Below are 15,776 nucleotides of genomic sequence, written 5' to 3' on the forward strand. Positions count from 1 at the left end.
ACGTTGGAGAAGATGAGGGCTTAGCAGAAGACCAGCTAAGGGAGCAGCGCAGAGGGATACACAATGTGAGATTTCACCGGGATAGCCCCTGCTAAACGTTTTTCGCACCTTTTCGTACGTCCAGCGCTGACTTGTGCAGGAGTGGTTTGGCCCTGGGCTCTGGCGAGATTCAGCCTGGTCCAAACTGCATTTCATGTATGTGTGCTTCAGCTTGGGGACCTGTGCAACCCAGCTGAAAAAAGCAGAGAGATCAAGAGAGAGAGATCAAGCGAGGATGAAGAAATTCAAAGGGGGTCTTTGCCTTTGGCTGAAGAGGATGGAGTGGTTTTCCCCATAGGTAGAGGTAACAGACACAAAGAGAGAGCAGCTGTGGTGGCAGACACTCAGAGAATGCCTCAGTTTGGCTGACAGGGACTCTGGGAGAGAGGATACCACCTTTCAGACCTGCAACTTGGGGGAAGACCAGGTGGAAATAAAGGTAAGGACAACACAGCTTCACATCACTCCAAACTTTTAGCCTGATTGCCTAACATATAGTTAACAAAATTTCTTTGGTCTGTAGTATAGTAAAAGTGCTAGTGGAAGACAACGACTTCTATTATGCATTCCCTATGGAGCAAGGCTTCTTATTTCCTTCTTCTTCTTCTTCTTCTTCTTCTTCTTCCTCCTCTTATTTGCAATATCTGAGCTGTGCATGACCCCTGACTGACATATTAAACTTTGACGCATGACTGAAATACAGTAGACTCTCAGTTGAGCCCACTGAATTCTATTCCAACATCCAATCATATATAATTTTAATAATTAACTTTAAAAATGTCACTTTTCAAAACAATAATTTCAAACAGTAGGATAACTGCGCACAAGAGCCGATAAGACAGTATAAATGCCAAACATGAAAGAAAGTCACTGCAACATATCAGGCAAATATAAATAAATTCTTATAACAAACAAGAGGAAGCGTAAAATGTGGTTCAATAAGTGATTAAAAAGTTTACACATATTTTTCAGGGCCTCAGGGTCCGAATGACAAAGGCTCAGTCACCTTTCGAATTCAGCCTAGATTTTGGAGTAGCTGAGAAGGCCTTGCCTGGCGATATATCAGGCTGCTGTCCAGCTCCTGTAGAGTTAAAAAAAAAAAAAAAAAGAAAAAGAAATGTAACCTGAGGGCAGATCTTGTCAAGTTTTAAAAGTGATCAGTTAAATCTTAAAATCAATCTTGATACTAACAGGCAATTAAGTTTAAGTCTGTCAATGAGCTGGCAGCTACGTTCTGCATGATGTGGGTCCATATCGCAGCGAGCTGAGTGAGACGGTAGAACAGGCTGGTACGGTTCTCAAGGTGAGAGAACACAAATGCATAACTAATGTGCTAATAGTGCATCAGCAATATAATTACAAATTAAACTAATACTGATAATTGCTCATAGTTTTGCATTAAATCTTCCCCATCCAACAACCTCGATGGTCTTTAGTGGACATTTCAGGTGCCCGAAAGAGAGAGAGAGGAATATCAGAAAAATGAACACTGGCATCTAATTTAGTATAAAAAAAATGACTGAGGGATAATGATGAGAAAATATTAGCAGTAATATGAATGCTGCCTCTGTTTTTGCGTTGAGGTTGGACCAACTGTCCCCAGCAAAATCATGATCCACTTCAGTGTCGTGAGGAATCACTGCTGTGAAGGCACATAGGAGAGTTTGGAGTGAGACAAATTAACAGCAGCATGAAGATGATGCAGCACAGTTTCTGTGTTGTTGTGTTGTTTTTGTGTTGTTATTGTGTTTTTTCCTCAGACAGTTGAGTGACCTCATACAGCTTTTCATATCAGTCCACTTTTAGTGCCCTCAAGTCAAATTCAGCTTGCAGCAAGGCACAATAAGAAAATAATGTCAATACACAATAAAAATACAAAATAAATAAATAAATAATAATCCCAATACAACAAGTGTAAGATAAATAGACGACATGTTAGAGGCTTCATGATGAATTGATAAACTATACTGGTAACTTCCTGAGTAACAATATTAGAGGGGCATCATCTGAGCTTATTTGTTCAAACACGCAGGCTTCTTTTAAAATCTGGATAATACTTAGTTTATAATTACTGTTGTAAATCCAGCCATTTAGCATGCCTATGATTCATTAACAATAAACTCCATGCATAAAGATAATGAAAAAAAATCCCAGCAGGATATCCACCTCTGGGAATAATTAGTCAGTGGAAACCAGCAAAACCTAAAGATTGGTTTCCACTCATTATATCAGCTGTTTTTCTTCTATAAATGCCTCAGAAGTGAACAATGTGAGAGGTGACTCAGTTCTTTATGAGCATGTTTCTCTACTACCAGCTCAACAGCCACCTCAGATGGCACCTCAGAACAAGAGATGGCCTACATACCAAGTGTAACAGCCTCCAGGGCAGCTACTGTTTGGTCAAAACTTATACTCTTGTCAACACTTTGGATGGGTTATGATCCTCGAAATGATACAAAGGGAATTCTCCCTCTCTAAATAACTGTGCTGCACTTGTAAACCCAGCTTCGGTAAGGTGCACTTAAAGCGTCTCGGCATGGTGAAGTGGTGTTGCTTTCTATAGGAAAATATCTGTACGTCACTTGAGAAGAGATGAGTTCTGCATGGTGAGCTATAGGAAAATACAATGACACCTGAGTCGCAGCCTCTCCTTCACAATGGCCCTGAGAGGTGGGCAGGGATAGCAGTGGTGGAGCTCAGTTTCCTGCTTGCCTTTCTTGAGATGGAGCACCCTGTCCCACTACGCCTCACTGTCATTCCCTTGATTATTTTATATCATGTCCTCTCCAACCTTGTAAGAACACATAGGCCAGGTTAGATGAGGTTAATGTACTTTTTCAAGAAATTAACTGCAGCTGTGTCTAGCAACTGCAAATGACCATTTCTCAAAGCATGCTTTATGAGCCAAAGATGCTGAAGATGTTTATTTGGTGATTGGAGTACCTTAAAGTCAACATGTTTTAAATGGAAGATGAAGTTAAAAAAAAAAAAAAATACATGCAACAATGTGTGGGACTCACTACTGTGAGTTCTGTCAAGACATCGTGACACTGTGCAATTGGCCTCGTCCATGCAGGGCTGTCATTTCACACCGCATGCTTTACAGGGTCTCTATAGTGCTCTCTCAGGATTTACAACCAGCAATAAATTATTATTCATTTTGATTAAGGCGATTATGATTTAGAGATGTTTAAATATCATTAACAAGTGTTTAAAATTATGTAAAAGCTTTAGACACAGGGTATATACTGTCAAATCTAAGTACCAGTTTCTGTGATTAAACTTTTAGCTCTATGTACACATGACATGTGTTTCTGAATGCCTTTTTAAAGAGTTTCCCCTGTACTCACGTAGCTACAGTAAAGGCTTTCTTGAGCTGACACCGTGAGGTACTTATCTAATGACTGCAAAGACGCACGCAGGGAGGGTTTTTACTTTCATCTGGCCAATTCACTGGACACCTGATACCACACTACTACAGTATGATATGGCAACCGCTCACCATGGAGGACTGTTCGAATCACGCACGTACTGTAGACAAACAAGATGTATAACGTGAAATGCTGAGACGAAGCTCAGGCTCAGGATTCCAACTCCATTATATAATACAGTCGACTATGTTATATAGCCGAGCCCACCTGCCATTAAGTGCGCGAGCCATCAAGGAACAAGCACTCAAGCTTAATTAAACTGGCTATATTTGTATCACAACAAAGTGCTACATTGTAATTAGATCATAGACTCTAATCAGGTAGTTGCATATTTGAGAGGAGAGGCAGGAGTGTCAGAGCAGTGTCTGAGTCGCAACGTTAACAGCAGTGCAGTTTTGGAAATGTGGTATGATATTGTCAAGAGGCAAAAAGAGCCTTTGACAGGGTTTAAAAGAGACACATGACTGAATCTGATTCACATCAGCGATGTTTCCCTGACTCAGATTTATGTCTGTCCCCAAATGGTCAAGGTTAAGATTGTGGATGAGGTAATCGGGCTCCAGATCAGCAGTTGTGGTGAACTTCCACCTAAAACAGTGTGAGTGTGAGGGGATTTAGTGAGAGTGTGTGGCAGACGGCAGGGCACCAGGGATTTGGGAGCGCACATCAGTGAACTGTCAAGTCTTCAGGGCCCAAATCAGGGAGACAGACACAGAGCGGATGTGGCCAGGCGATAAAAGCTGTCTGCACCCAGAGGGGCCTCAGTCCGGCTCCCACGGGGAGGACACTTTGACCCAAAGGCCCAACATCCAGTGCACAGGCCTGGTTATCTGATGTCCATTCAAAACTGCTATCTCACCAAGGTGATAACTTGATAGCAGCCCTGATACATTTCAGATAAAAGTTTTGAGTAAATGAGCATGTTGTGACGTTTTGTATTCAGTACAGTATGTTGTACACGGTCCAGAATGTTGTATAAACATGAACTTACTCATTCCTATAATATCACAGTGTAAGCTAAACTTCTACAATTACCGTGGGTATGTAATACAGGGCACAGCACTAGGGAGAAATCAATCTACCCATCTGCTTGTATGAAGCACCATGGGAAGGTGCTATAAATCTTATCGCATCCTCATAGCATGATTAATAATACCGTAAATTGTACAGAATGGGGTCAAATTAATAGAGCTTGAAGCCTGGCCAAGCAGTGACAGAAATGCTCACATTTTAGGCCATAGAAGTGCTTCTCTCCCCGTCCCTCTACGCAGCATCTGGGATTGTATGCCCGTGGAATCAGTGGAACGCATACAAGTCCCTTAGGAGTTTGATTAAATATACAGACACAAAAACACACTCCATTCGCAAGTATTATGCTGATACAATGAAAAACTTAGGCCACGAAGAACAGATGAGCAAGACAGAACAGTAAGGCTTGTCTGTTGAATTTACTGTGCATCAGGGCTGCGTGGCTGTGCTGATAATCTGTAACTGATATGTGACAGTCTTACTCATGCATTAAAACCCTCCTCAATTACTAATACATGCTAGCTAAACAGACACAAGCAAACAACTTGCTTGATGGTCAAAATCTTTACAAAATCATAAACATCTGGTGCAGTAGATGAGACATGTAGTTTCTCATCACTGCCAACCTGCTTCATGATTTGAGGCAGAGAAGAACAGGAAATGCCATGTGACAGAAGTGGCTCTGTGAAGCCAGCTACTTCACTTTCCCAGCCGTCATCAAAAGAGATGAGTACCCTTCAGTGGGGCCAAATTGTATGGAGTGTGTTGAGTCGTGAGGTTCACAGGGAGCAAGATAGCACACGGAGGGACTGTGAAGAAACTGTTATGGATACTGAAATTATGAGCCATGTACTTGAAAAGGCATGGTAAAAATGTCCTCATAAATCCTAAAGACATGAAACATAATGTTGAAGTTTATTATCAACAGAATCCAAATCCCCAGTGCTTTTTTTATAATCACAGTTAAATTTACCAGAGGAGAAACTTAGCACAAGTATGGCACAATAACAATCAACAACCCATAGGATACACTGAAAAATAGACATTGATGGTGAGTCATCTTTTAAAACAGTTACTAAAAGGAGCAGCAGAGAAATTAAAATAGCATAAAGAGGCTATAGTGTTTCTTCTTAAAATAGTCTGTAAATATGAGAACAAGTCTTAATTTTTAACTAAAGAAAAAAGACAAAGAAAATTAAAGAAGAGGGAAATTGTGATCACAAATATGTGGAGAAAGTAACACAAATAATCCAGGTCCAGGCACTGAAGCGAATGTTAAAAAGCTTATAAATGTAATTAAAAATTCACCAACATTTTTTGGCATGAGTGCCTCCCTCTACGTGGCAAAATTTTTATTTGTATTTATTCAGAAGTGTCATATTCATGATGAAAACAGGTTTTTCCATTCTTGTTTATCTTCTATCTTTAACCATGTAATTAAATTTATCAAATAGAAATAAATATAATTTATATTGTGAGTGAAGGAGCGTAGTGAACTGTAAATAATAACAACAGTCGAGTATTTGTTTTACGCTCTATAATACTCACAATTTATTCAGTGTAATGACATAATTATTCACAATGTTTATTACTGATCGTAGATACTTTTTTCCAGTAGCACAACTGTTGTCTTGTGTGTGACTTATGTAACAGTGTTTGCTGTTCACTGACCAAAAGTGTTCATGGCTTAAGCCTTTTGACATCTGACACTACTGTGGTGTGATATGTCCGATATGTCAGAGTCAGACACTTAATGTTGCTATCCTCTCTCAACACTCTGTACAGGGATTGGTTGGATTAAAGCACAAGGCTCCCACCCAGCTCCCTGTGTGTGACTGACTAAAATGCAGCTTAGCCAGTGATCAAGCTGTGAGGGGCCTCGATCACACACTGGGACTCCAGGCCTGCCCTCCTGCTCTGACCCTGCAGCTGGAGGCACCGCCGGGAGTATGAGCGTGGGGAGGATCAACCGCTACAGCATTGTGTCGTCCGAGGAGGAGGGCCTCCGCCTCACTACCATGCATGGCATGAACGGCTTTGGCAATGGCAAGATCCACACACGCCGCAAGTGCCGCAACCGCTTTGTCAAAAAGAACGGCCAGTGCAATGTGCAGTTTGCCAACATGGACGACAAGTCACAGCGCTACATGGCCGACATCTTCACCACTTGTGTGGATATCCGCTGGCGATGGATGCTGGTAGTCTTCACCCTTGTGTTTGTTGTCTCCTGGCTGGCCTTCGGTTTGGCCTTTTGGGTCATCGCCTTGCTGCATGGGGATCTGGATAACCCTGCCGGAGACGACAACTTCACTCCCTGTGTCCTACAGGTCAACGGCTTTGTGGCTGCCTTTCTGTTCTCCATTGAAACACAGTCAACCATTGGTTACGGCTACCGCTGTGTGACTGAGGAGTGTCCAGTGGCCGTCTTCATGGTGGTCTTCCAGTCCATTGTGGGCTGCATCATTGACTGTTTCATGATTGGTGCCATCATGGCCAAGATGGCGAGGCCTAAGAAGCGAGCGCAAACCCTGTTGTTCAGCCATAACGCTGTCATCGCCATGCGGGATGGGAAGCTGTGCCTCATGTGGAGGGTGGGGAACCTTCGCAAGAGCCACATTGTAGAGGCCCACGTCAGGGCGCAGCTCATCAAACCTCGTATCACTGATGAGGGGGAGTATATTCCTCTGGACCAGATAGACATCAATGTGGGCTTTGACAAAGGCCTGGACAGGATTTTCTTGGTTTCACCCATCACTATTCTCCATGAGATAGATGAGGAGAGCCCCCTTTTCGGGATCAGCAAACAGGACCTGGAGACAGCAGACTTTGAGATTGTGGTCATCCTGGAGGGAATGGTTGAAGCAACCGCCATGACCACGCAGGCTCGCAGCTCCTACTTGGCCTCTGAGGTCCTTTGGGGTCACCGGTTCGAGCCAGTCTTGTTTGAGGAGAAGAACCTGTACAAGGTGGATTACTCTCACTTTCACAAAACCTATGAGGTGCCGTCCACCCCCCGCTGCAGTGCCAAGGACATGGTGGAGAACAAGTTCCTAGTCCCCAGCTCTAACTCCTTCTGCTACGAGAACGAGCTGGCCTTCCTAAACCGGGATGAGGAGGAGGAGGAGGATGTAGGTGGAGGAAGCAGAGCGCTGGCTAACCTCAGCCCGGACCGGAACAGCCGACACGAGTTTGAACGCTTACAGGCCACCAGGGGACTGGATCAAAGGTCATACCGTAGAGAGTCGGAAATATGACCTCTGCTCACTGACCTGGGGTCAACTTTCAATAACTTTATTCAAGGGTAAAAATGCAGAACAATGCAAAGTGCCATAGGAATAGCTGACTACTGTGATAGATTGGAAAAGAAATAGGACAACAGTGAAAGGGACTTAACTGGAAGGAATGGGGGAAAGCAAGAGTACACAGCTTAGAAAACTGTGGTAAAGAATGTCCACAACCAAGGAAAAGGCTAGAGAAAGACCTTCTTCCTTCATGGAAACTTGAATCTTTTTTGTCATACGGTCATTTTGAGTTAGGAGTGTTCAATGATCGTGCATCAAAAACCTATTATGGCAAAACCTTATAATCAAATTGTAGGTGTAAATACATTGCTTAGGTAAGTTACGTTTTGTGTGGAGTATCATTTTTCCAAAAAACAAAACAAAACAAAACAAAACAAAACAAAAAAAAGACACCTCTGAAAAAGAGTATTTGCTATATCTTGGGCACAACCGATAGTGTTACAAAACTTCCCTTAAGCTTTTCTCATATTGCTGTAGTTTGCTGAATCTGAGTTCAGTGACACATCGCAAATTCGTGCACTGCAGCATTCAAATGCAATGAGCCATGATAAAACATCTGACCATGAGCCACTGAGAACAACATGATTTCACACCTTCATTTTAGTATTGGTGTGATCCCAAAATATACTAACATCGGGAGAGAAGGCAACACCAATTGCACTATGAAGAGAATTTAGGAATATGTTGAAATGAAATTGAATTGTACTTGAGAAATTTTGTACTTATTACTCTCGTAATCCTAAATATTTTTAAATAACCTCCCATCTTAAAAACAAATATCCTTGCTAGCTGATACCATGATTTGTCCACACAGGCCTGCACATATCACTTCATGCACAAATTGTTGCTGACTAGTCAGGTAAAAAAAAGTAAAGCACAAGTTTACAATACCCAGGTTGGTAATAAGCAATGCTGATAAATAAATTAACAGCAGCAATTGTAACCCCCACAAAATGTGCACTTTAACAACATACTGTGTTATTTTAAGGTTACCCTAAATAAAATAAATAATTAAATAAGTGAAACAGCAAAACTGAATTTTGGCAGCCTTTCAGAATTCTTCAGCGAATTCACCTTCATTCTTGATGATAATCAATACTGCAACAAAACGGCATGATTTAATCACAAAAGACATGTTTTTGTTCTCTTTCAAAATGAATCTATGCATATTGTTAACAATATCAGGGGACAGAAATTCTACGGACTTCTGCGTGAGACAAAGTGTTGTAATGAATTGCTTCAGTCATTACAAAATGCTGGGGTTAACAGCCTGAAGGGAAAATGTTACCAAAACTCAATGTGAAGAGTAGCCGATTTATTATCAAATCTATTTGATAAGAAATGAAATAAACTGATAATCAAGATTTTAGGTACTTCAAAACTTTTAAAGTGCATGCAGAAATGAGAAAATAATTTTTTTGTTTTTTTTTTCCATGAGATATTGGCCTGAGAGCTGTCTATGTTTGTTTGAATAGCTGGTCTCTAATTGCCCTATAAGCACTGGCAATATGTAAGCACTGCGAGTGCAACATGAACATGCATCACTGAGGCAAAGGTGCCTCCTACACATTGTTTTATACTGTATAAAGTTAATTCTCTCTAAATTATTAGCCAAGTGCTACGACTGCCCTATGTTTTCGACTCATTTACATCAGCGATGGCTAAATTTAACTGACAGTCAAACTCAGCATTCCAATTTCACCTGACTAACTTCCTCTGAAGAGATAGATGAATGTGTGCAAGAGAAACTGAGTTTGGCTAAAAACCTGTTAGCATTCTTTTTACTGTCTAGTCAGAATATGCACAAGTGACAGTAAAACAAAGCTGAGGAATTGTTCCCTCCTTTTTCACCTCTCATATTGTGTCCTCTGGCATCTGCAAACATCACACAGTGTAAAAGAGCTAAATGACTGAGTTCAACTTCACGGCATTTAGGAGGCAATATGCTTATGTGACAAGACACTGGACCAAGGTCTGTATGGAAGCAATAAAGACTGAAAAACACCTTTCTGAATCAACAAGAATATTCATAATAATTCTCCTGTAGTGCACTGAATGTGCATCTTAATAATTAAAAAATAGATTGCTTATAACTGAGAGAAGGTCATGTCATGAACTGTATGACGCCAAATTTGTCAATTTTAGTGTTCTCTACTGTACTCGTATACACTTTGTGCACAGATTTTGAACAAACAAATTTGACACCAAAGTATTGTATGTACAGTGTTGTTTGGATTGATGTTTTCCCAAGGTAATGTTCAAAATTTTTGGATTGTTTGTTAAGTAATGGGTAGACCTGTTCAGAATGAAATCCCAACTGGTCTCTACACGGATCTGAGTCAGTTCTTAAAAAAACAAAAAACAAAAACTAAAACAAAAAAAAATAAAAAACAGGCCAATAATTCTAAGCAAATTTACAATCAGAAAAAAGACATTGGAACCAAATCAGTTTCAAGCTTTTAGAAAGATCATTTTGTGTTAGTAATAGATTAAGTCGTTTGTTATTGATATATAGTTTAAGCAAGAAAATTATGATGCATGACTTTTTTTATCTTGGCATGGATGATAACATTTAAAATTCATCCCTTACTCTAAATGCCTAGCCAGAAGTTATTATTCAAAACTGCACACAATGTTTATGCTGTGTGACAAAATATATCAAGTTCAATTTGTCTCTTACCTCACTGAAATGTGGATCTCATGTGCCTGTGAGACAATTTTTGTTCACCTCCCCACATGAAAAAACCACACCTGAGAGGAGAGGGGAACCCTTAGGATGTGCTGAAAACCTGCTACGAGAAGGAGAACCATAAAATGGTCGTTAAGTTGGTCACAATGACTAATATTTTCCTAGTGGTCCTTTAATTCCAGGGGTATGCTTGGCTCTATGATAATTCTTGATAATGCGTTGCTTTTTTAGAAACTTTTAGGATGCAGTAAAATACATCTAGAGCATTTTTCGGCTAATGAATGAAGCCTTGTTTCCCAGCCCTTAACATTTATTATGCCCACTGCCTTCTGAGAAGGCCCTGATACCCTGATGTGTGAAACCTCTGCACCCACTCACAAAGCTTCAGTGGTTAAAAAAAAAAAAAAAAAAAGAAAAAAGTGAAGCATCATCAGCTTCTCTGCTGCATCACTGAAATGCATAGTTCAATCATTCCTGCAGATTTTGTTCTCTGATTGTTTGGGTTTTGATGTTGCCCACCTGAGCCCTTAATTAAAAAAACAAATTTTAAAAAATATTCTTACTGTAGACCGGCATAGTAACATAGAAAAGCTATATTAGGGAACAGCCAGGCTAAACAAATCTGCTTATTTTTATACAAAGTTCTTTTGATACCTCAGCATTTCCTTCAGATAGAGCATACTTATCAATATTTATCTGTTTTTATCAGAGTATATCCAATGAAATCACAAATGAGAGGAAAAAATAGGACTGTTGTCTTGGTTCTTAATGATTTAATTTCTGTTGTTTCACTTCAGCACAGAAGCTCATGATTAAACTGGTATTTCTCTTAAAGGGATGATTGGAAAAACCTTTGACCTCTGTAGAAGTCTTCCTACGCCTGGCATAATGTCTACCGGGCTTTTTATTTTAATGGATAATTCAGTCATTTAAATTATTCAATTAAAAACCTAATTGTGAAAGAAACTGATTTGTTTTTATTTTGCTCTAATTGTAACCTTTTTATAGACGTACATAACCCCAGATGTTGGTAATGGTCCTCCACTCTGGGGTGTATTGAAATGTAGAATCTATTACAGACCCTGCACCTGCTCAGGCCTGACTAATCAATGGATCAAGTGGTAGCTAAGGTAATGCATCACCACAAGGAGCGGTTTAAGATGATAGATCAAGCTTCATGTCAACACAGTCAGATGACTCCCTGGTCGTGGGCCAATTATTCAAGAAGGCTCATCAATTAATCACTGTGACACACAAACAACCAGCAGGTCCAGGGGCCTTTTGGCCCCACAGAGCTGAGCCAGAGGCGTGCGGCAGACGTAGTCCGATCAATGGGGTACCAAGAGAGATCATTATTACTCTACTAACTCAGAATTGAGGAAACATTACTCTTGTAATATTAAACTATACTATTACATACTGGCCAGAGGGGGTGTTTTTTCTGTAAATGATTTGTTTTTCGAGTACCCTATAGTATTGTTTGGGATAAGAACAATGTTCATTATGCTGTTTTTTCTAGCTAAAAGGGTATTTTTTGAATGAATTTGAAGACTATGTCCTCAGAGGCAGAGTGAAAGCAATACTGGACCATGTTTAAATGCTGCTTGAAGAGACTGCAGGTTTTTGCAGATTTTACTACTAGTTTACAAAGAGGAGCCAATCTAGACAAAGACCAGTTGTGATGTTTGACAAGCACATTTTATGCTTGAGTGAAAACAGCATCTCTGAATGCAAACAAATGATATTTGACACTTATTTAAGCACATTTTATAGTCAAATGTCATGAAAACGTGAATGCAAACAACATGATGGCATCTACATTGATGTTCTTCCACTTCTGCATTCATGTGCTTGTCACTGAAGATTCCTGCACCCAGAGCGTTCAGCCTCACGTAGTCTTGACGCCAAGTTAAGATTCTTGGGCAGGTATGCAAAGCCTATTCTGAGACCATTTCCAATCCCAAATACACATCAAATAGTATAAAGTATAGAAGGTACTTTAGGGTTCAAAAGGATCTCCAGAGAGGGGCTGCATACTTGCCTAAGAATCTAAACTTCCTGTCAAGTCTACAGGAATTATTTGTGTGAGAGAATTCAACTACATGCATGTCAACACAGAAGCTGTAAAAACCTTCATGTAAATGCTGCTCCATTTTCTACATTTGCACTGCACATTACATTTACATTACATTCAACTATAAAACAGCCAACACTTCGGTGTGAAAGCACTACAACTAAGTAAAGGAAGGATTTTTGAAAATTCAATAACCATAAATCAAACTACTTAAACAAAATGAAGTTTTAACAATGTCTGCATGACACATCTTTGATCTTATACACATACCAAAGTAGAGGAAATATTCAATTCCTTTGATAAGGGCCCTTTATTGCAGCAAAGAGTTAACAGCTTTGTACTGGCTTACAAATACAAGGCTGTCATCAGTATCACTGAGCAAATTTTTGACCAGTGACAAATACTCATGTGCTCTTTGCACGAGAGCATCAAGTCTTTCTAAATAATTTAGGTTCAAGTGATTAAGTCACCCCCAGTGAGTGACAGATGTAGGATTAACATGCTGGCTGGTGGATGTGCTGAGCTCAGGCGTTGGGTCCCGGTACTGACTGACACAGGGATCACAGAGGCTATGCTCAGGGCATTCGCCAAGTTCAGTTATGCAACAGGGCCGGGGCAGTGCATGTCAGGCCTCATGGGTCTTGGTATTGCACACATAAAGTAGAAGTGAAGCTGTTGGGATTAGCGATGGACAGTGTTAATGAGCACATATGGACATGTGGGCAGATGTTGCATGAGCACATTGTTTCATGGATTTTTCATCGGTGTGACAGCAGCTGAGGACCCCAGAATTTTATTTTGTACTGATATATTCAGTGGCCTATAATGGGGAGCGCCTCCTCCTGTTGCTCAGGAATGGGGGCAGAGTCAGGAGTTATTGGCCACAAATAATGATACAATATGCAATGTATAATGCTTCCTCTTACCTATGAGGGAAAAAAAATCTAGAAAACTGCCGCTTGGTCCCATTTTGCCCCCTAAACACTCCACCTTAGTTTGAGTGACACTCAGTTAGAAGGATCAGAAGGGCCATTCACAGGCAAGGAGCCGAGGTGAGAGGCAGTGTGAATTGTAGCATCATCTCTCTTCGCTCTATTATTGCTTGCTGTTGACATAGTACGTCACCAGCCAGCTGTTGCCATAGTTGCAGCGTATGCTATCAGTGTTATTGGAGCTATGCAGCACTGCCCATATAGTGAGGTATCTTTTGATAGCTGTGATGTCAGACAGCTATACTGTCATGGTAGGATTAGACATCAAGTGATCCTGGATAATTAAGAACATGCAGGGATAAGCTGTCCTGCAACTGAGATGGCTGCTGTTTAATCCCAAACACATGCCATACTGATGGGATGGGTAGTCTGTAGAATTCAACAGTATGTTTGCATAGAGTATTTTGGGCCTCCATCTATCCCTGTTCATTCTGATTCAAGCTTACCAGCTATGGATAAGACAGAGCTCTATGATGAAAATCTGCTTTAGGTGTTCTATTTGTTGTTTGGTTTTGTCACAAGGTACTGTAAGTAAGAGAAAAAAAACCACAAAGTAAAAATGCCTGAGAGCAATAATTTTCTTCTGATACTAGCTGTTTCCTTCCTACCCCTCAGGCAGGAAAGGCTGAAATTCAATAATGGTCTATTAGCAGTCGTCTGTACCCCAGAGCTGTGAGTGTCACTGGTGCACCAGCCTCTCCCTTCACACTCATGGCCCCTGCAAATAAAACCTATTAATTACCATATGGAGGCTGTTGCCACGTAACCCGCCGGCCAGGGAAAAATAGCCTGCAGCTGGTGAACAAACCAGACACAACCTAAACACAGAAACCAACTCACCAATGCCTGGTTTCTCCCATTTGTCATTTCCTTCAATTTGGAGACTGTGATTTCGGTTTTATAGGGAAAAAACAATTCAACATGTTTTTGTCTCTGTCCAAGGGTTTTCTCAAAGGGTTTTGATGATGATCCGGTCTTACGTCATCCTGATATTTTGACTAAACTATGCAACAGCAAGGATGACACCCAAGGTCCCCTGGGAATGCCCCTTCTGTGGCTCCCAGAGAACACTTGATTAAGCCAGCTGGGGTCTGGACACACACTTCTGTTCACATCATGCTAGTAAATAATAAAGAATAAAGACTACTGGGGCCATTAGAAAGATGTATAGAAGTGGACTTGCCATACTCTCTGCCACCCAGCCCATATAGTCTAGTTAATTAACCTTGGAACATACTCCCTGTAGCCCAGGCTTTGATGACAGTAAAATGAGGGGAAATCATGTTGAAGCAGCTATATAAAGCTCTTCAGTGTCAAGCTGCATGTGGCTCTCTGGCCACCACTTTCATTTCTATTCCCTATTAGTTACTTTGATGGTGCCACTGAATGAGATGGGCTCAGGTCTGAGGCCTTTGCTGTTGCTACTTCTTTTATGCCGTGAAAACACTGTCCACTTAAAAGCCACATATTTTGTAAAGAATCATGTGAATAATCCCGTTGTGTTACAAAATTAATAAGACTTTGAAAAGGGAATGTAACCACATTTTTCTCAGGTAATGGATCAAACAATTTAATTCAATTCAACACAACTCAAAGGTGTTATTATCCAGTCTCACACAAGTGTACAATGAAAGCCAAAAGCTTTTCCTAAGTCAGTCAAATGGGATGATGTAATACAAAAGTGGCACACAAGACAGCATAATGTGATGATGCAATGGTAGAATACAAAACATACTGTAGTATTCAGAATCAGAAGTACTGCAATATTTTAAAAAAGCAGAGGTAGCGAATGATTCAAAATAAGTCAGTATTCATGATAGCAGAATCACAGCACTTGGGTTATGGGGTGCATGGAGCACATGATGTAGGTTTTGAAGTGACTGGTGCATAGTTCAAGTACTGCAACATTACAGAGTCCAGGGTGTAGGTATAAAGTGACTAATGCATAGCAATTGAGTGCTGCAACACAGTCACAGTCAGCAGTTAAGTGATGGTAACACAGTAATGTTTAAAATAAGTTTTATATCTGTCCCTTGGATAGAAGTGATGCAGCTGGCAGTGGGCTATGCTCAGTCAAATTCAAAAGGTTTGAGGTGTATGCATACTGAGTTTGAAAGTTATTCAGTTATTCTTATTTTATTTGTTTCCTCATTGCTTGGGGGTAAAACTTGTTGCTGAGTTTATTGGTGCTGAACCAAATGCTGTATGGTACTGTTTGCC

General features: G+C 40.6%; 1 protein-coding gene across 1 annotated transcript; it reads left to right on the forward strand.

Annotated features, from left to right (window-relative positions):
* The first annotated feature begins 6,502 nt into the window (after positions 1-6,502).
* kcnj12a (potassium inwardly rectifying channel subfamily J member 12a) lies at positions 6,503-8,788 on the forward strand. Its single transcript, XM_030077791.1, has one exon. The coding sequence runs from the start codon at positions 6,518-6,520 to the stop codon at positions 7,751-7,753; it is 1,236 nt and encodes a 411-aa protein (XP_029933651.1). The 5' UTR covers positions 6,503-6,517; the 3' UTR covers positions 7,754-8,788.
* Positions 8,789-15,776: the final 6,988 nt, after the last annotated feature.

This window comes from Myripristis murdjan, chromosome 19 (assembly GCF_902150065.1).
Source record: "Myripristis murdjan chromosome 19, fMyrMur1.1, whole genome shotgun sequence".
NCBI classification, from domain to species: domain Eukaryota; kingdom Metazoa; phylum Chordata; class Actinopteri; order Holocentriformes; family Holocentridae; genus Myripristis; species Myripristis murdjan.